Below are 23,076 nucleotides of genomic sequence, written 5' to 3'. Positions count from 1 at the left end.
TTCAAAACAAAAAATCCTCTTTAAAGTCCCTACACTTAACCATTTTCAAGTAACTAAGTGACCAAACAAATGACATTAAAAAAAATTCCCTTTAACGTCCCTACACTTAACCATTTTCAAGTAACTAAGTCACCAACCAAACCACATTAAAAACAAAAAAATCTCCTTTAAAGTCCTTACACTTAACCATTTTTAAGGAACTAAGTCAACAACCAAACCACAGTAAAAAAAAAATCCCCTTTAAAGTCCTTACACTTAACCATTTTCAAGTGAATAAGTATAAAAAAAAAAACCACATTCAAAACAAAAAATTCCCTTTAAAGTCCCAACACTTGACCATTTTCAAGTAACTAAGTCACTGACCAAACCATATTTAAAATAAAAAATCCCCTTTAAAGTCCCTACACTCAATCATTTTCGAGTATCTAAGTCACTAACCAAACCATATTTAAAATAAAAAATCTCCTTTAAAGTCCCTATACTTAACCATTTTCAAGTGACTAAGTCGCCAACCAAACCAGATTCAAAACAAAAAAAATCCCTTTTAAAGTCCCTACACTTAACCATTTTCAAGTAACTAAGTCACCAACCAAACCACATTCGAAACAAAAAATTCCCTTTAAAGTCCCTACACTTAACCATTTTCAAGTGACAACGTATCAAAACAAAACCACGATCAAAATAAAAAATCCCCTTTAAAGTCCCTACACTTAACCATTTTCAAGTAACTAAGTCACCAACCAAACCACATTCAAAATCAAGCCTTGAGCTTTCATACCAAATGATACAAGATCAAGTTCACAATACAAGAAACAAGCAACAACAAAACCAACAAGATGTCAACAACAATGCTAGTGAATCGAACAAGGCCACACACGACTTCACTAGACTTCAACATGAACAATAACAGGAAGATAACAACTATGCTAGTAAATCGAACAAGGCCACACACGGCTTCACTAGACTTAAATATGAACAATAATAAGAAGATAACAATTTACCTTTGCTTGTACTAAACTAAAGTGAAAGAGATAAGCGGTCATCGAAAAAAATAGCAAAGCAATCTTTTTACCAGATTCAAAATTTGTCAAATAGTAAAATTATTATTACTCAAATGCTAGTAAATGTCAAGACTAACCAAAATTTAGGTAATTCGAACTCAAATTCGTAAACTTTAGCTAAAATCTAACTCAATAAAACTAAATGTTAAACCCTAGAATTCAATTTACACAAAAATCAAACAATCAAAGAGGCAAATGATGTAATTAGCCTCAAAAGAAAGCTAGCTTAGCTAATTAAACTGATTAACCAATTTTTTTATTAAAATTAATGTAGGAACAAACCTAAAATTAGCTAAAATCTAGCTAAATAAAACAAATATCCAAATCCTCGAACTCAAACCTCAATCAATTGACGAAATTAACAATAAATCTTATAAAAAAATTAGCTAATTCGACCTCAAATTCTCCAAATTAACTAAAAAAAAAATCTAACTAATAAACCAAAAATCTAACTAACTCACAAGTTAGATTCGTCGGAGAATATGGTCGAGCTCCGTCGCCTTCACCGTCATCGGAGTTGTTGCTGTTTTGTACGTTAAAGTTGCTGTTTGGAGGGTTTTGGTGTTAAAGTTGTTGTTTTGGACGATTACTTGGGAGTGAATGCTTGTTTTTTTTTTTTTTTTATGTTGAACGGGTAGGGTAAACGAATTATATATTTTTTTTAATTATTACGAAAACCAACCTCATGTGGTTGGTTTTTGTAATAATTTTTAAAAATATTTTTGAAATTAAAGTTTAATAAATTACTATTAATAAATTAATAAATTACAAAAATAAGTTAATAAATTAAAATTTATTTTTTAACAAATTAAAATTTTAATGAATTCTATAATATTTATAACAACATACAATTAATTTAATACAATTCTTACATATATAAATACACAGTAGATACACTATGTATGGGACCCGGACAACAACCAATTAATTTAATACAATTTGTATATATATAAATTAGATAAGTAGTTATTTTGTCATCAAATTAGCACGAGTAGTATATTTCCTCAATCGTATAATAATATCAATGAATTTTATAAATTACGATAAATTTTTGGTTAATTAGCTTTTAAATACGATATTATATATATATATACATACACCTCGTAATACTAGTCTTACGTTATTACAACTTCAACAAAATACGCGTGTCTACATTGATCCAAAATAGTATATTTATTTACTCAATAGTATGATATACATCAACGTATCATTCAAACTATTCTGATATATAGACTCAGTTATCTAGCTTTCGATTACTACATACGTCACTACACAAGATATACGTATATTCAATCATCTATCGGCTTTCAAATATATACTATAAACATCGCATACATGATTTTTCTACCTCAGAATAATATACAACGTATTTTACATATACTCAGATACAAAATGTGTAAGCGAAAAACTCAAATTCACCGCCAAAATTTGGCAGTTGTTCAAAATTTAAAATGCAAAGTAAATGGTAAGTATATGCCAGTTTCAGGATTCAATGTTCAGTCTCTCTCCCCTACTTCCTCTCCCCCCCCCCCCCATATACCTCGTAATACTTGTCTTACTTTATTACAACTTCAACAACGTACGCGTGTCTACATTGACCCAAAATAGTATATCTATTTCCTAAATAGTATGATATGTATCAACGTATCATTCAAAATATTTTGATATATAGATTTAGTTATCTAGCTTTTGGTTACTGCATATGTCACTACAAGAGATATATGTATATATAAATATATTTAACTGTCTATCGGCTTTCAAATACGTACTATAACATCAAATACACGATTTTACTATATATTTATATATACATATATCTCGTGTAGTGATATATGTATATACACATATCCCATAATAATATACAACATATTTCACAAATACTCAGATGAATTATCCATTACATTATCTTATGTCAATAATATGCCTTATAATAGAACACGTTCATTATATTTTGATGAAATATCGGTTATATATTACATTATTATGATTGAAATAGTAACATAATATCATTATCTCAACGGTATGATATATATATATATTCATTATAGAAAGATTATGCATGTTTAACGTCATTTAACGTATATACAAAGGAAAATATTTATTTTATATATTGAAACATAAGTAAAATATAAAGATTATGTTTAACGTAATTTATTTATTTTATTTGATATATCTTTTAGTGTAATTTCTTCACAAAATTTAAGAATGATTGATTTTTATTATTATTATACTGGTTATCGACTACGTGTGATCAGTGTAATTTCAAAAAAAGTATATTTATATATTACATTATATATATAATTATTTTTAATGAAAATGATATATATATTTAATTACATATATAATTATTGGTTACTAAAAACTATATACTTTTTAATTTTTTTTAGTTCAAAAATCGACCACTAGTGGTTGGTTTTGTTAAATTATTTTTTTAATTTTAATTAAAAAACCGACCACAAGTGGTCAATTTTTGAAAAATATTTTCTTTTTATTTTAATAAAAACTGACCACAAGTGGTCCATTTTTTAAAAATATTCTCTTTTTTTTAAAAATTGACCACATCTGGTCGATTTAAAAAAAATATTTATATTTAAAAAAAACGACCACTAGTGGTTGGTTTTGGTTATTTTTTAAATTTTTATTTGTAAAATAAATAATAATTAGTATAAAAATTATTGAAATGATTATTTTTAAATTTTATACTATAAAAGCGACCACATGTTGTCACTTTTTAAAAAAAAATTATAAAAAATAAAAAACAACCACTATGTGTGGTCGATTTTTTGTGGTCGGCTTTTCAAGTTTTTTAAGTAGTGACTATCAATAAAAAAGTAGAGAAAGATGAAGAATAATACAAATATCTATTCTTTAATTTTTCTTTATATTATCAAGAAATAAAGAAATCTTGAACGACGATAACAAAGAGAAATTATGAAAATATAATTTGTAATAAATTAAATCTACATATGACTGATATTAAAAAAATTATAATATTGGGAGAATAATCTCTCTACGTTGATGTGAAAGGAATAATAATCAATTTATAAAAGTTTAATTTTTTATTTTTTTTAAGAAAAGGTTTATTTAATTATGGAAAGAAGTTATTTTTATTTTGGAAAAAGTAACAAACAGTTAGGTTGTTTATTTAAGGTATATTTAGGAGAGTTTTTTCATCTATTTATGTGAAACATGGAAAATTGGGGGGGGGGGGGGGGGAGGGGGGGAGGGGTAAATTACCATATAGTGTAGTAGTTTATAGATATTATATCTTATTTTACCATATAGTTTAGCAATCCTTTAGTTTTATATATTTTAGAAATTAATATTATAAATATAATTATATAATAAATTAATATTGTGAAAAGACGATTTTATCTATTGTGGAGACTTTTAATGAAGAGCAAAAAGTCTAAATCACTTTTCAAAGGAACTTCACATTTTTAATATATTATATATTATAGATTATAGATATAGATTATAGATTATAGATATAGATATAGATAAAAGCTGAACATTTAATTCAATTTAATTTTTTTGTATATCTTTTTCCTCATTATTTTTTTGTATAAATATCATTTAAGATGCCGATAAATGTCTAAATAAATCATTCAATTAAAGATTAAGACTTAAGACATATAAGTAAATAAACGTTGAAATTATTTCAGTTTCTAAGACTTTTCATTTCTAAAACTCATATATATCATTTATGTCATTACAATTTTTTTTTTTTGGTTAATTTTTTATTTTCTGTCTTGTCTTATCAAAGTTCATATTTACTAACCTAAATTGATTGTTCTCTATTGAACTTAGAATATTTCTCACAAATTCTCTTTCAAAGAACCTCATATATACGATACTAAAATAATCATAATCAAGATAGAATCATAAATAAATATTTGACTAATAAGCATCAATTTTTGTCTATAGAAAATCATGAAATTAATATTTAATCATATGTTGATTTTGTTTGAATAACTGCGCCAAGCATGATCAAGTACACTAGTTAGTTATAAAATATCTCGGGTTTTGAGTAACTCACGTGTATTTGAGTCTTGTGTATATCAGAAATGCGAGATACACCAACTTCGCCTATTTTATAGCAATGTATATCCCAGATATGTTAGAGTACGAGCCCTACTAATTGCCTATCTGTGGAACAAAATTGTGGTTTTCAGACGTAAAAGATGAACACAATGTTTTTACGTGGAAAACACCCGGCTCAAGAAACTTGTAAAAAATCACGACCTGTACCTCTACAGAATTTAACCCTAACTTCAATATAACACTTGATCCTCAACAATCAACAAAATTACAAGGCTTCTTGTAAACTAAGAATTAAAACTTCTAACTCCTATCACTACAAAAACACAAATCTTTCCAAGATAAGTGTTCCCAAGTCTTCGAGTTCCCTAACTTGAAGACAAAACTCCTATCTCAGTTTATAGATCACTGAGACTAGAACAATGACTCATTACAACTCCATGAACCTATCTACTATAAAGGACAAGGTTCTTCTTCAAGTATGTGAACTGTTTTGCTGATTGTTGATTATCTTTTTAGTGAATTTTTGTGAGTTACTTGAATGTTGTTTGTCGTATATATGCACACCTTTTGATACAGTCCTTGTTGCTTTCTACTTCTCTCTTCAGTAGAAATTTATCAAGTAACTTCACTTTTTGTTGTAGCCGTTTCTCCTTCTTTATTTAAATGGGACTCTTTTGTCATTTATCTCTTAGTTTTGCAGGACTCCTCTTATTTGTGAACTTTTTGATCAATTTGACTTCTAGATACTGCATTTTTCTTCCCCTCTTTATCTACTTTACTGAAGTGATAATTGTTGAAATAATGTCTGAATGATTCTTGCTTATCCACTTCTGTTTGTGCACAACATCATCTTATTAACAACCTTGTCTGTAGCTATGCCTTGAACACTTGAGTGGACCAGCTTTCACAATATGTTTCATTCACATGTCTATCATCAAAACTTCATATGCCCTAACAAATTCCCCCTCTTTGATGATGAAAAACATAGCCGTACAACAGAATAAAAACTTGACATACTCAATAAGGAATTAAAATAGAAGAATCACAGAATGACACAGGTTAGTCCAATTGAGTTATAAGCATTGCATCTCCTACTTTTCCCCCTTTTGACATCATCGAAAAACTAGCTTAACAAGTGAAAAACGTCTAATAATTCATGGCCATTGAGGCTATCACTAAGACAATCAAAATTTAGAATAAGATAACATGAATGTAGTATGAGAAAACAGGAGCAGTAAATAGTAAAACAACTAAGTCCATTTCATTCAGTAGCAGATATGACTACATATACCAAAAGTAACCTGAGAGAGAATAAGTTATCCAGGGAACGAACAAAAAAAGATAGTCCTAGGAGATCAAAAAATAGGCTAAGTAGATGTAGAAGAGGAGAGAAGGCAAGTGAATTTCCTAATAACATCAGCATTCTCAACTCTCTCTTTTTCCAACAAGGAAGTAAGAGAAGCAATCTGAGCTTGAAGGAGTCCTTTTTCCTCCTCATGAGCAGACTGTGCAGCCTCCAGAGCAGCTTGAGCAACATTTACCTTACCCTGTTTTTCTACCAGTGCATTTCTCAATCTTTGCATTGGGTTATCAACACTCCTCATAGAAACGCGTAGCATTCTGTGGTTCACAAACCCTATGATATCCTTGGTAGTCTGTAAAGACCACACTTGGATAGACACACCAAAATCCTCAAATATAGGGTTAAGCCAGAATTGATAAGGGAGAGCATGTCCATTTATTTTCTTGAGAAGAACCCTTTGCATATGCTTTAGGATGAGTCAAGGCAAATCAATTCTCACCTCACTATCTAATAGTTCCATGAGAGTAAGATCAAGAAAGATAGCCACGGTCCTCCTTTCCTTCCTAGGGAAAATTATCTTATGCACTACATTAAAGTACAGTTGGTGAAGTGGAGACATCTCTCTCTTAAGAACTCTTCTATGATTGACCAGGTGAGAATTCCCAGAAAACTTTCTACATATGTCAAGAGCTGAGACAAGATTATCAAGAGGTGGACAACTTCCCTTTACATAGTGACCCCACCCACAGAAGGAATATGCAAAATCCTAGCAATATCAATAATATAAAGGTTAAGTGTAACCTTTCTAATTGTAGTGGAGAACAACTCACAATTTCCCACCTTATTCATATAAAACTCATACACTTCAGTTTTAGCAAATCTTCTCTAAAGGTCTCCCTGTAGAAAGAGATATAACCATCCTTGAAACTCTAATTTTTCCAATAGAGTCTGCACAGCAACACCCCCAAGCCCACTAAAAACTCTTCCTCTAGCTAATTTGTGATTTTAAAAGTGGAGATGATGATTCTCAGAAGTATCTTGATGAGAGGATGGTGCAGAGACCTCAAAATTAGGATCCACCTCAGCAGTGGTGTCCAGATAGAACTCAGAGTCAGACGAATTAGAAGGAACAGGTTTGCTGACTTATTTCTTTGAGCAAGTAGAAGAATTTGGAGGAGAAACTTTGGATGATATGAAAGCTTTGACGGTGGGAGAGGATTTTGAAGATGAGAAGGCCTTTGGTTTAGGTTTAGAAATAGACTTTCGAGACACTGAGGTTTGGGAAGTCTCTGGCCTGATAGTTTTATTCTTCCTAACTGATCGAAGAAGAAGATCAGGAGAAAAAGCAGAAAAGAATACAGGAGGAGGAGTGGGATCAGATATAACCACACATTTCCTTTTGAAAGCTTGAAGTGCTTCAGCCAAGGAAGCATCTTCAAGTTGCTTCTTGCCTCAAGTATGAGGGGTTCGAGGAGTAGAGACAATTGGAGAGGGTTTTGTAGAAACAGTGTCTTCGACATTGACAGAGATGGAAGAGGGTTGTTTCTTTAATTGAGATCTCAACCATCTTGGGATTAAATCTACAATAGAAAGGTTATTTTTATCAATAGAAAGATTGTCAACATCAACTATTTAGAGTGGAGTAGGAGGAGGAAGGTGGGGTTGCGAGAAGGTTAAGAAAGGTGAAGAAATTTGGGCAAAAGGGTTTGGGAAGTTTCTAAAGACTGAGAAATCAGTAAATTTTGAGGATATTTGAGGAGGGATTACGGGAGGTAAAGTAATGTTTGGATGAAGAATAATAGCGGTGAGGGGATTTTTACAGAGTCAGTGGATGAGGAAGATGAATAAGATAAAGAGGAATCCATATTTGAAACAGGAAATTTTTCTTAATTGTGAGGATGGAATTGAATAGAATCAAGAAACGTATTTAAGGGAGAACCTAGAGAAATTTAAAGAGGTGAAGGACTGTATTTAGCAGAGGCGTAATAATGAGAGGTTCTGAACTGATGGGAAAACAGGTAGCAGCTTTTTGAAAAGGAAGGGACTCTCTGATTTTTAATGGTTTAAATGGACCAGAAAGGAACCAGGTAAACAACTTGTTTCTCTTTTAGCTACTGTAAGTAATAATAATCATACCTGAATGAAAAAATAGACAAAATTGCTTCTGTAATCAAGGCTATCTACAAAATCAACACATACATGAGTCAACATACTCTATAATCTTCGACTCAGGATACACAACTTAATCTGTGATACGGAATTAACCAACAATCACTTTCTAAGATCAACTTATTCTAATCAAGCATTAAGAGAGACTTATGCAATTTTAATCATCCCCAAGGCTAATCTATTTTTTTCAAACTGTTCTCTACTCAGAGACTTAGTGAAAATGTTAGCAATCTGTTCCTCAGTAGAGCAAAATATAATTGATATATGACCTTTTTCAACATTATCTCTAAGAAAGTGATGTCTAATATCAATATGATTGGTCCTTTTATGTTGAACAGGATTTTTAGCTATGTTAATAGCACTTGTATTATCACAAAAAATAGGAACACAACCAACATCTATACCAAAGTCCATGAGTTATTTCTTAATTCATAGCAATTGAGCACAACAGGAACCTACAACAACATATTCAGCTTTAGCAGTAGACAAAGCTGCTGAATTTTGCTTCTTTGTGGACCAGGTAATCAAACATAATCCAAGTGTGCCATTCCTATAGTGTTTTTCCTGTCCACTAGGTATCCTGTATAATCGGCATCTGAGTATCCTACCATATTAAAATTACTACCTTTGGGGTACCATAATCCAAGATAATGGTTTCCTTCAAGTATCTAAAAATTCTCTTCATAGGTTTTAGATGTGATTCTTTGGGTTTTGCTTAAAATCTGGCGCATAGCCCTACACTGAACACAATATTAGGCCTGATTGCAATGATATATAATAATGACCCTATCATACCTCTATACATTCTTTGCTCTACATCTAAACTTGTTTCATCCAAATCCAGCTTTGTGGCAGTGGCAATAGGAGTACTGATCTCTTTTGCTTCTTCCATGGAGAATATTTTGAGAAGCTTTTTGACATACTTCTGTTGGTGGATCATTGTCCCTGATGCTGACTGTTTTATTTTCAAACCCAAGAAGTAATTTTGCTCTCCCATCATGCTCATCTCAAATTCACAACTCATTAGTTTGGCAAACTCATGAGTCATACTTATATTGGTTGAGCCAAAAATAATATCATCCACATATACCTGCACAACAAACAAATCCTTCCCATTAGATTTCAAGAAAAGGGTATTGTCAATTTTACCTCTTGTATGTTCATGCTCCAATAAAAACTTTAACAATCTTTCATACCAATCTCTTGGAGCTTGTTTCAACCCATACAAGTCTTTATCTAGCTTGTACACATGATTAGGAAACCCCTTGCTTTCAAATCCTGGAGGTTGCTTAATATACACCTCCTCCTTGAGAATCCCATTTAAGAATGCACTCTTAATATCCATCTGATAAAGAATAAACTCCATATAGAAAGCAAAGGCAACAAGTAATCTTATAGCTTCAAGTCTTGCTATAGGAGCAAAAGTCTCATCAAAGTCAATTCCTTCTTATTGGTTGTATCCTTGAACCACCAATCTTGCCTTGTTTCTTGTAACTATTCCATGCTTATCAACTTGATTTTTGTACACCTTCTTAGTCCTAGTTACTGATCTATCTTTTGAGAGAGAAACTAAGTATCATACTTTGCTTCTCTCAAACTGATTCAACTCTTCCTACATGGCTATGATCCAATAAGTATCAAGTAATGCTTTATTTACCTTCTTTGGCTCAATATCTGATATAAATGCCTTGAAGGCGCACATGCTTCTTAATATAGACCTTGTAGTGATCCTAGAGGTGAGATCAGTGAGAACATTATCAATAGGATGTGATCCTTGATACTTGTATCCTTTTGGGATCAAGCCTAGTGAGCTACTAAGATCACTACTAATGTTCTAAGCTGGGGGTTATTTGTGGCTCATTTCCCCCTGTCACTGTGCCTTCAGCTTCAATTCCCCCTATTGATGTGCCTCTAAGTTTGGTATCTTCAGTTAATGAACCATGTTGTATAACCTATTCCTCAGTATCACTTTTATCCTATAGGTTAGTCTTAACATAGGATTCATCAAAAACCACATGCATGATTTCTTCAACACAGTTAGTTCTTTTTTGTAAAGCCCTATAAGTGTTACTATGAAGTGAATAACCTAAGAAGATTCCCTCATCACTTTTAGCATCAAATTTTCCCAGATTATCCTTTCCATTATTGTGTATAAAACATTTACAACCAAAGGTTCTAAAGTGAGAAATGTTAGGCTTTCTTCCTTTTAGTAATTCATAGGGAGCATTTTCTAACACAGGTCTGATCATGCATCTATTTATGATATATGTTGCAGTACTTATTGCCTCAGCCTAAGGTTTAGCAATATTTTCTGTAAGCATCATTGTTCTAGCCATTTCTTCCCAGGTTCTGTTTTTTCTTTCCACCACTCTATTTTGTTGTGGTGTTCTAGAAGCTGAGAAGTTGTGATCTATAACATTTGCTAAACAGTATTTCAAGAATTTTACATTCTCAAATTCTGAACCATGGTCAGACCTTATAGAAACTAATGAAGTTCCTAGTTTCTTTTTAATTTTCTTAATGAAGATTTCAAAGACATCAAAGTCATCTTCTTTAAAGGCTAAAAACAAAGTTCATGTGAATCTGGAATAGTCATCAACAATTACAAAAACATACCTTTTTCCACCTCTGCTTTGAAGTATCATGGGTCCACATAAGTCTATATGAACCAGGTCAAGGCACTTGGTAGTGCTAACATGGTTCTTTGACTTAATAGAAGATCTTACCTTCTTCCCCCTTACACATGCACTCCATAGCTTTTATTCCTTGAACTTGGTCTTGGGTAATCCCAATACTATGTCTTTGGATAAAAGTATGTTTAGTTGTTTCAGACTGGCATGGCCAAGTATTCTATGCCAAAGGAGGGGATCATTTTCTATAGCACTCAGACAAGTCAACTCAGGTCCTGGTAGTGCCATGATGTCAGCTTTGTATATATTTTTGTATCTCCTTGCAGCGAGCAGAATCTCTTTGGTGTCCATCCTTTTGACTTTGACTCTTGCAACCATAAAAATAACTTTATTACCTTTGTCACACAGTTGTGAGATGATCATTAGTTTATGCTTTAATCCTTCTACAAAATAGACATCCTCCAATGCTTTTGACTCAGATGAGCCAATCTTTCCAACTCCAGTTATAATTCCTTTTTTTCATCACCAAAAGAAACTCCTCCTCCATCTATTTTGGAGAGTGAAGAGAACTTTTTCTTATCACCAGTCATGTGTCTTAATAAAGTACTGTCTAAGTACCAGTGCTTTTTGTTTTCTTTCACCTTCTCCTGTAAAGGAAATCAATAGTTAGACTTATGAGTGAAGGGATAAATTAAATTTCTTTTAGTCCAAGCAGGCAACAAGTAGTGCAACCTGTTTCTCTGACCAGAACTGGTTTTGTTCCTTTTGGTTTGAGAAGATCAATTAGCCAGGTTTTGGCTGTTTGATCTGCTTTTTGCAGCCACTGGACATTCAGTGATAGGATGTCCAAGGTTTCCACAGATATAACATAAATTCTTAGGATTATCAAAACTTTTGTGGAATCCCAAACCTACCTTTTCATTGAAATTTTTCTCACTCAATTTGTGAACAATTCTTGAGGAGTTTGTCCACCTATTTTCCCTTTCAAGATCAAATTTTAGTTTAGACACTTCTTGAATTAACTTATTCATTTTTTAGTTAAATCATGACATTCTTGTTTGTATTTAACTAACTTAAGTTCAGCATTTTCTTGTTCTTTACTCATGGCCTTTTTCCAATTTTCAGTGAGAGTTAGTTTGAGAACTTCAGACTTAAGATTATTGTTTGAAATCTCAAGTTCTGCAACCTGTTTCTTGAAAGTGTAATTTTCCTTGTCAACAATATCTAAGCAAGCCTTTAGATCAATGAGATCAAATTTGAGACTTGCAAGACTGTTGAACAATTCATCCCTATCAGAGATTAACTCTTGCAAATCATCAATCAATGCACTCATCAAGTAAACAAGTTTTGGTTTTGAAAACAATTACAATTTTTATTTGAGTTCAAGTATCTTACCACAGAACGCTCATTTTCTTCATCTAAGTCTGAATCTCCAAGAGCTATGAATACAGTTTCATCAACTTTATCTTCATCTGAATCAGATCTCCAGGCTGCTATCATTGCATGCTCCTCCTTTCTTTTTGCCTTAAGTTCCTTTTCAGCCCTTTCTTTCTTCCATTTAATTTTCCAGACTGGACAGCCTCTGATCTGATGATCAGTTTTGCCATATCTGTAGCACCCATTAGGATTTTCATTGGAATATTTCTTAGTACCTGTTCCCTTCTTCATCTTAAAGAATTTGCTGAAGATTTTAGTTATGAAAGCAACCTGCTCCTTATCAAGTTCAAATTCCTCCTCACTATCAGAAGCTTTCAATGCTAAGATTTTCTCAGGAGCTTCTTGTTCTTTTGTTCCACCAACTTCCATTTCATAAGTCCTTAAGATCCCTACTAGTTCATCCAGGGTCATTCCTTCAAGATCCTTATTTGCCTCCCTGATTACAGTCACCTTAACATTTTATTTTGACTTAGGTAATACCTTCAGTACCTTTTCAACTTATTTCTCTTCAGAGATGACCTTTCCCAAGAAAGTCAACTAATTTGTTAAGGTGGTAAGCCTTGTCATCATCTCATGTAGGGTTTCATTTTCCTTTATTTTGAATGCCTCATACTCAACGAAAAGGAGAGAGATCCTGTTGTATTCATGAGCATTCACCAGTGCATCCCAAATTTTCTTAGCAGTAGTGCAGGTGGATATCCTATTGTATTCAGCAGGTCCTAGTCTACAGACCAAGATGTTTTTGGCCTTTGCATTTTTCTTCAAAGCCAACAAGTCATCAGGAGTAAATTCACTCCTTACTTTATTGACTTTTTCACTATCAACCAACTTCATTGAAATAGTGGGACCATCAGTAATCCTGTCCCATAATTCATAGTCTTCACCTTGGATGAACATCTCCATCCTTGCTTTCCACCAGATAAAGTGAGAGCCATCAAAAAGTGAAGGTCTAGTGGTTGACTGACCTTCACTGTGACCAGTAGGAGGTGCGAAATTCATCATATTGATTTTTTCTTAGGTGCTAGCCTTATTTAAGACAACCTTGCTCTGGTACCACTTGTTAGAGTACGAGCCCTACTAATTGACTATCTGTGGAACAAGTAAGTAAACGTGATTCACAGAAATAAAAGATGAACACAATGTTTTTACGTGGAAAACACCCGACCCATGAAAGGTGTAAAAAATCACGACCTGTACCTCTACAAGATTTAACCCCAACTTCACTATAACACTTGAGCATCAACAATCAACAACATTACAAAACTTCTTGTAAACTAGGAATTAAAACTTCTAACTCCTATCACTACGAAAACACAAATCTTCCCAAGATAAGTATTTTCATGTATTCGAGTTCCCTAACTTGAAGATACAACTCCTAACTCAGTTTATAGATTACTGAGACTAGAACAATGACTCATTACAACTCCATGAACCTATCTACTACACACAGTCTATGACTTACTAAGTAAAGGACCAGGTTCTTCTTCAAGTATGTGAACTGTTTTGATGATTGTTGATTATCTTTTCAGTGCATTTTCGTGAGTTACTTGAATGTTGTTTGTCGTATATATGCACACCTTCTGATAAAGTCCTTATTGCTTTCTACTTCTATCTTCAGTAGGACTTTATCAAGTAACTTCATTTCTTGTTGTAGTCGTTTCTCCTTCCTTATTTGAATGGGACTCTTTTTTTATTTATCTCTTAGTTTTGCAGGACTCCTCTTATTTGTGGACTTTTTGATCAATTTGACTTCTAGATACTACATTTTTCTTCCATTTTTTATCTACTTTACTGAAGTGATAATTTTTGAAAGAATGTCTGAATGTTTCTTGCTTCTCCACTTCTGTTTGTGTGCAACATCATCGTATTAACAACCTTGTCAGTAGCTACACTTTAAACACTTAAGTGGACCATCTTTCACAACATGTTTCATTCACATGTCTAGCATCAAAACTCCATATGCCCTAACAAGATACACATGACACACATGTATCTTAGGTAAAGATACACGCGACTTGTGCTCTGTGTGTATCTTAGGTCTTAGATACACGCAACATGCGTGCATCTGAAGTAAAGATACATGCGACTTAGAGCACTTCCTCGACATATCAAGTGTACAAATGATCCTTGGCAGGCTAGTGTCAGATGCGGGATACGTGTTTGGCACTCCCCAACCAGCTCCTCGGCAGGTGGTATTGGACCATTGGTCTATAACCTATCAGTAAAATGCCAACCTTATACATTATAAATAGATACCCCTCCCCCTGGTAAAGGCATCACCTAATGCTCCCCCATTTCTCTACCTCTAAGCAATATAAATTCTCTTAGCTTTGTCACCAAGTTTTTTCTGCTTTACTTTCCTTAGTCTAGTCTCATTTATGGGCTATGGCCGGGACCAACTCGCGGTCTGAGGATCTTGGTTATACGCTTCGTGTTTTGCTCAAGATTTGTCTCAAGTGTCCAGAAATTCTAAAGCATTGTCATTTAACTGAATAGCAGTCGACTAATCTTCAACCTCTTTGTCCTAGATTTATGCAGATATATTTGTTTCTTCTTCAAAAGTCCTTCTTTCATGTATATTTTAGCATACAGTGTGATCATTAAATAAAGGCATAATACATAAATGTGTCTTTTAACTTAATTTCAACTTGCATCTATACCTTTCAACTTTGGATTTGCATAAGTAGACACTATAAAGTCAAACAAGTACTCTTAGGCTAAATTTTTTAACTTTTTTTTAGAATATATATAGGTGTGATGCTTTAAAAGAAAAATATTGGTTGAATTATATCCTCTTGAGATTCATGATCTTGTCATACAAATCTACTCGTCCTTCACTGAGTGTTAAAGTTTAAAATCAATTTTATTAAAAGGAACATTTGTCAATATATAGAATTATTGCAAATTTTAGAAAGAAAAAAAGGAAAATTTAGTAATATTTTTCAAAATTGGACGACAAAGACAAGAATAATTGTTTATAAATCAAACACATCCAGTTTGTGATAGATTTTCTGAAAAGCATAAAACTAACTATTTATAGGTACAGAAACAATTTGATAGCGCAATGGCGGGCCGATCTTTCAGAACACATTAACTTTTATATTTATTTTCGTTAATTTTCAAGACAAACTTTGATTCAATTGTCAACTGCCTCTATGAGAAATAGGATTTATCAGCGATTTTGAAAGAACTGAAGTTACATCTCTTTTTCATTCAATAATTCTTATGCATTTTCACCCCCCTTTGAGACCCAACAAAAGTAGAGAAATACCTTTTCTTAGGAACACATGCAAGATTCATTACTATAAAAAGTATAACAGTAACCCTCTACTCCCTCCGTTTAAAAATATTTGCCGTCTTCATTAAAAATATTTATCTTAAAATAGTTGTTATTTTAAAAGTTCATGAGAAAATTATTTTTTTCTGATTTACCATACTAATTTCGTTAAATTTTTAACCTCCCTAAGTTTGAGCGATCCATTTAAAAATATTTGTCGTCCTCATTAAAAATATTTATCTTAAAATAGTTTTTATTTTAAAAATTCATGAGAAAATTAATTTTTTCTGGTTTACCATAACAATTTCGTTAATTTTTTCAACTTCCGTTAGTTTGAGCAATTAAAATTGCACGTCTATGTTAATATGTTAATTAAAGGTTAAATATACTTTGTCAAATTATATAAGAATAAAAACTAGAATAAAGCTATAATACAAGGACTAAAATCACCATTTCCCGTAATCCTTAATTTAGTGGATCAATATATACACTAATTATGGTTAAATAATGTTACTATTATATATTCATACGCATAGCATGCATCACCGCGTATTCAATAAATTTTAACCCAATTTATTGGGGTGAAATTATTTTTTCTCCTTCACTATAAATTCCTAGGGTTTTTAGAGAACTTTACCAAATTATATGTTGTACTCCTTAACCAAACACTAGTAGTAGAATTTGTAAAGAGCTCGGAAACCAACACAAATAGGGTTTCCTTTGATGTGTATATAGATGGAACTATACATTAGTATTTATTTAATTTGTTTTATGACATTTATAAATGTACTCAGAAAGCTAGGTTAATTTAATTTTCTTCTCTCTAACAACAAACATAGCAGGAACCGCAAGTGAATTCGCAATTACTACCACAAAAAAACGGAAGCGGCCGCCCTTGGCAACAGATAGTATACAAGGAAGTTGCCAAAGGAGAATGCAGGAGACACGTGGTTTTGGATATGACATACTATTCGAGATACTAGTATTGCTTCCAGCTAAATCTCTCTTGCGATTCAGGTCAGTTTCTAGAACTTGGAACAGTTTGATTCGAGACGATCCTGACTTTGTCAAGTTGCACAATGCTCTTTCTCAATCACGTCCCCTAGCCACCCGCCTCTTATTTGAACTAGCATTAAGATCACGCTATCAACGTGATGATGTAGAAAGCACTTATAATTCCCCAACGCAGCTTGAAGGATTTCCTTTACAACTCGTGTATGCTCGTCAATATTTAGACTCAAGAGAGAAAGAGATTGTTATTTGCTCAAATCATTGCAATGGCCTCGTTTGTCTCTATAGCTACGAAGATTCTCAAATACACTTGTATAACGTCACGACAAGGGAGAGAAAAGCCTTGCCATTTACTTTGAAGAGTCCGAAAGGATGGTGTCCTGTGTTGTATTTGGGATTATACAGAAAAATACAAATTGCTTTATCGCAAGAAAAAACTACATTATAAGATCAAGATTCTAACTCTAGGAACCAACTCTTGGAGAGTAATCGACGAGAAGTGCCCCAATAATGATCATTCTGAGGATTGTATCTATCTAAACGGGGTACTTTATTGGAATGATGGTATTCCAAAAACTATCACCTACTTCAACTTTATAGAGGAGAAGTTTGGAACTCTTTTACTCCCACATTGGACTTATTCTTATAAACTGAATAAAATGCAAACTGCGTTGTTGGGAAAACTAGTTATACATTGGTATCATATTGATTATAATGGGGATGTGGTATACGATGAGGTTAACAAGGTTTTTATGAAATTTAATCCTCATTTGGAGGAGAAGAAGGTTGTCTTGCTTAGTGACAAGAAAATAAGGTCAGGTCCACAAGTAATTTTAGCGACATCGAGTCTTATTAGCACCTCAACTTCTTTGGTATTTCCCGATCGTTTTCACTTATCCGATGTAAGCAGCTTTGTTGAGAACATTATTCCATTAACATTTGTTGAGAACAATATTCCATATTTAACATGGACAATAGAATAGACTCAAGTCCAAAAGTAATTTCAACAAGAAGAGGCTTTTGTGTTACATTTGTTAGCAATTCTGTAAAGAGCATTATTTCATTTAACATTTATTCAAGTTTAGTTTCTTTTTCTTTTCTTTTACTTAGATCTGGTAATGTAAATTCCATTTGCAACGATACAAAAAAGAAACATTACCTACACTATTTGCAATCCTTAAATTATGAAGTCAAGGTCGTTGCCTTAACGGATGGCTCGCGCGTCGACATATATTGCTTAGACTTGATAGGTATGACGATTATATTTTAGCTGCAGCTAAATCTTTCAACTACCTACTACACAACACCAATTCAGAGTCTTTCCATGGACAATTGGTCTCAATCCCAGAGAAGAAATTTCAAAAGCTCTTGTTTGGATATCTTTTCCTAATTTACCGCCGAAGTTGTTTGCAAAACAATTCTTACTGTCCATTGCGCCAGCTGCTGTTAAGCCAATGGCTACTGATAAAGCCACCCTAGAGAAGTCGAAACCTAGCACAGCTAGGGTCAAAGTCGAACTAGATTTATTAGCGAAGCTGCCGCAACAAATGAAACTTCAATATGTCGATGAGAAATCTGCGAAAATTACGGATCACTTTCAGAAGTTTGTGTATGATAATTTGTCAAGTTGTTGTACCTTTTGTAAGCATCAAGGCCATGATGAAAGTGAATGTCGATAGCTTTTGATAAAGAATACTACATAAATCCAACAAGAAACATCGGAAGATGGAACTTGTATTGAAAAATATCAAGATGATGCAAGAGAGATCTTAGATGCAAAGCGATCTGGTAAAGAACTCATACAGGTTGTTAATAAGGATCAGCTTGTTGTTGATCACCAAGCTAATTTTGTGCACCAAAATCCTCAGCAACAACTAGATGTTGTGACTAGGGATGTCTTGCAATCTGATAGTATTGTAGCTTTAGCTATTGGTTCTCATACAAATGGTGTGCAGATTGGAAAAGAATTAATTTTGGCCAGGCCTGATGACTTGGGTTTGTAGACAAATAATTCTGGAAAGCTATTAAGGGAATGAACAAGGTCTGGTAATGAACAACTTGAAGCGGTAGGTCACGGACAAGCTGAAAAATTCAGTTGTGAAAACAACAACACTTCTAGTCCTAACCAACGAAAGAATTTTTGACAGAGGTTCTACTGGGGATGGTGATGAGTGTGATTTGATATCAAAGTCTGGAAATAATAGGTGATGGCCAAAGGGATCGGGTGTCTATGGTTGTTGCTTCGCCGGGTGAAAGGGTAGGTGAAGAGCAAGGTAGTCTGGTTGATGCTAGTGTAATTAATCAAGCTTTAGTTGCCTTGTCAGTTCTAAAAAATTCTGCGCAACGAGAACATCAATCTGAAAATTGGACTGTGGCAACAAGGACAAATTCTCCAGGTGTTCGAATTGATTCACCAATTCGCAACACAATGCAATAAATTGTAAACAGCCAAACTACAAACTCGAGTGCTCGTGCAGTTGTTCCAAAGGAGGTTCCATGTCTTGACACTTTTGATGCTCTGAAGGATAATATTATGCATGTTCCTTCATAATCAGTGAAACCGTCTGGTGAGAAACAAGGGTATTCTGTTGGGAAAATCGGGTAATTTTCCCACTACAACAGAACAACTTAATGAAATGAACTATTTCTTGAACCAGACAGAACACTAACAGAAAAAAATACCCGACAAATAATATTGAATACTAAAATAAAGACATTAGAAAAATTTGATAATGGAGTTCAGCCAAAAAAGCTTAATCTCCGAGCACCGCTCAAGACAACCTTTTCTATTAATTGTGGGAGAAGAGAACAATTTGGGATATCTTAAATGGGAGGAGGAAGAGTTCTTTTATAACTTTAACCCCCCTCCCCAAATGATAAAATTCTGATGTGGGATAAAATGAGCCAAAAAATTACAAATCTCCACCTTGGCTCAATTGCAATCCTACCAAAATTCAAATCTTCTCAAACAAACAAATAATAAAAAAAAATCTTTTGCGGTGCTTTCAATTTTGCGTCGTTAGGCGCCAACTTCAAATGTGCAGGATATTAATCAAGCCTAAAAAATGATTCGAACTTGACCCTTATAACCACCTTGGTCAGCATATCTGCAGGATTCTCCGTAGTATGAATCTTCTGGAGAAGTATCTTCTCCTCTTCGAGAATTTCCCGCACAAAATGATAGCGAACATCAATATGCTTCGTCTGTGCATGAAAGACTTGATTCTTTGCTAAATGAATAGCACTCTGACTGTCAGTATACACCTCAAGTTGTTTCTGACCAACTCCCAAGTCTTTAAGCAACCCATGAAGCCAAATTGCTTCCTTCACAGCCTCTGTAATTGCCATATACTCTACCTCTATAGTAGACAAAGCCACTGTAGACTGCAAGGTAGACTTCCAACTAACTGGCGCCTTTGTTAAAGTGAACAAATATCCAGTTGTAGATCGTCGCTTAACCAAATCACCTGCATAATCAGAATCACAGTAGCCAACTATGCATTGACCAAGTGATTTATCCTACTCGAATGTCAATCCAGCATCTATGGTATTTTGGAGATACCGCAAAATCTATTTCACAGCTTGCCAATGACCCTTGCCCGAATCATACATGTACCTGCTAACAACACTAACATCTTGTGAATTACCTGGTCTTGTACATACCATTGCATACATCAAGCTTCCAACTACATGTGTATACGGGAATTTTGCCATGTATTCTAGCTCTTCATCAGTTGTCGGAGATAATCTGTACTCAGTTTCAAATGAGAAATAAGTGGGTTACTTACAGATTTTGTATCATCGTTCATACCAAAATATTATAGTACCTTCTTCAAATATTGCTTCTGTGATAGCTAAAGTTTGCCCCTCTCTCTATCCCTGCTTATCTCTATACAGAGAATCTTCTTGGCTTCCTTCAAATCCTTCATCTCGAACTCTTTACTCATTTGAGCCTTCAACCTGTCAATCTCAACTTGGCTCTTTGCTGCAATCAGTATATCATCAACGTATAAGAGTAAGTAGAAGTAGGAACCATCTTGAAGTTTGCACAGATGCACACAACAATTATATTTGCTTCTCCTGTACACTATCTCAGAGATTGTTTTAGTCCGTACAACGATTTTCTAAGTTTACAAACCCAATCTTCTTTACCAGACATCGCATATCCTTCTGGCTGAGTCATATAGATTTTCTCCTTCAAATCACAGTGTAAGAACACGGTCTTCACATCAAGTTGAGCTAGCTTTGAATTCAACTTCACTACCAAGGACAACAAAATTCTAATGGAGGAATGTTTTACAACTGGAGAAAATACCTCATTATAATCAATTCCCTCCCTCTGAGCATAGCCTTTAACCACCAATCTTGCCTTATAGCGAATGTCTTCTTTATCAAGAAATCCTTCGTTCTTTGCAAATACCTATTTGCACCCAATTTTGTTTTTGCCTTTTGGTAGTTGTGTCAGCTTCCATGTCTTGTTCTTCTTAAGAGATTGCATCTCCTCTTCCATTGCACTTGCCCAACTACCACTTTCTGTGCTTCGAATAGCCTCTGGGTAGGTGGATGGAACATCTTCGTTGGTAACTGGAAGTGCATAAGCTACTATGTCAGTGAAACAAGTAGGCTTCTGAATTTCCCATCTCTGTCTTCTAACTGCAATTGGTTCTGATTGCTGCAGAGGTTCTTGGGTTGGAATATCTTCATCATCTGACTTTTCTTCTGCCATAGTAGAGTCAGTGGTGGTGCTTCGAGTTGGGGTCACCACTGTTTCCTTAAACTCTACCTGTTTTGGATTACACTCCATCTACTTCATAGTACTATCAACTTTTTTTGGATTTACCTTGTTAAACATGACAGATTCATCAAAGGTAACATCCCTGCTGATAATTGTCTTCTTTGCCTTAAAACACCACAAATGGTATCCCTTTTCTCCAACATTGAAGCCCATAAAAAAAGCCTTTTTTGCTCGTGGATCCAACTTTGATTCAATCACATGATAATATCCAATAGAACCGCAAAACATGCAAAGTATCATAATCAGTTGCAGGTTTTCCAGTCCATACCTCTAATGGAGTTTGGACACCTATATAAGATGATGGAAAATGATTGACAAGATGTCGAGCGTACGTCACAGCCTCAGCCCAAAATTTTCTACCGAACCTAGCATTAGGGAACATACAACGAACTTTCTCCACAAGTGTCTTGTTCATACGCTCTGAAACCCCATTTTGTTACGGTGTTTTTCTAATAGTGAAGTGTCGAACTATGCCACAGTCTTAGCATACATCCAGGAATGGATCACTCTTGTATTCTCCTCCATTGTTTGTTCGAAGAACTTTGATCTTTGTCCTTGTCTGATTTTCAACTTGAGCTTTCCATTTAAGAAAAATTCCAAGCACCTCATCTTTGTTCTTCATAGTAAACAGAGTACACTCAAACTCTCCCGGAAAAATCATCAATGAAAGTGATAAAATAATGCCTACTTCCGATGGACGGAGTTTTGGTAGGTCCCTACATATCTGAGTGCACATAATCCAAAATACCCTTGGTATTATGAATTGCAATGCCAAACTTCACTCTTAGTTTCTTTCCTAGAACACAATGCTCACAAAATTCAAGTTTGCAAGTCTTCATACCTTTCAATAATCCTTGTTTGTCAAGAATTTACAATGACTTTTCACCAGCATGTCCCAACCGCATATGCCACAGCTTCATTATCTCAACATCCTTCTTGGTGCTTGAAGTTATTGCTGCTACTGTCCTCAACACTGTACTACTTTGGTAATAGTACAAATTGTTCTTCCTTACGCCTTTCAACATCACCAGTGCTTCTAAAGTTCCTTTAAGAACTCCATCTCGTATCATCACTATATGAAGCAGAAAAAATATCATCTAACGACACATTCTCCTTCCCGTGAAGTAACGTAGTTTCCAAATGTTCAAATTCATTAGAAGAGATGATAACAACATTAAAGCCAGCTCCTCATCCTTATATTTCACAACTAAATTCAACAGGTATTCTACTAATTGATTAAACATAGTTATATGTTCATTCATAGTAGTACCTTGTTGATAATCAAATCATAACAACCTTTTCTTCATAAGGAGCTTGTTCTGACCACTCTTTTTCAGAAACTTGTCCTC

At 33.8% G+C, this 23,076-nt stretch overlaps 1 protein-coding gene across 1 annotated transcript; it reads left to right on the top strand.

Moving 5' to 3' along the window:
* The first annotated feature begins 16,855 nt into the window (after positions 1–16,855).
* LOC124888772 (putative F-box protein At1g32420) lies at positions 16,856–17,380 on the top strand. Its single transcript, XM_047400061.1, has one exon. It carries the CDS (start codon positions 16,856–16,858, stop codon positions 17,378–17,380), a length of 525 nt encoding a protein of 174 aa, XP_047256017.1.
* The last annotated feature ends 5,696 nt before the right edge of the window (positions 17,381–23,076 follow it).

This window comes from Capsicum annuum, chromosome 11 (genome assembly GCF_002878395.1).
Source record: "Capsicum annuum cultivar UCD-10X-F1 chromosome 11, UCD10Xv1.1, whole genome shotgun sequence".
Classification (NCBI taxonomy): Eukaryota; Viridiplantae; Streptophyta; class Magnoliopsida; order Solanales; family Solanaceae; genus Capsicum; species Capsicum annuum.
Note: the sequence above shows the minus strand (reverse complement) of the source record. Positions and strands in the feature narration are given on the sequence as shown.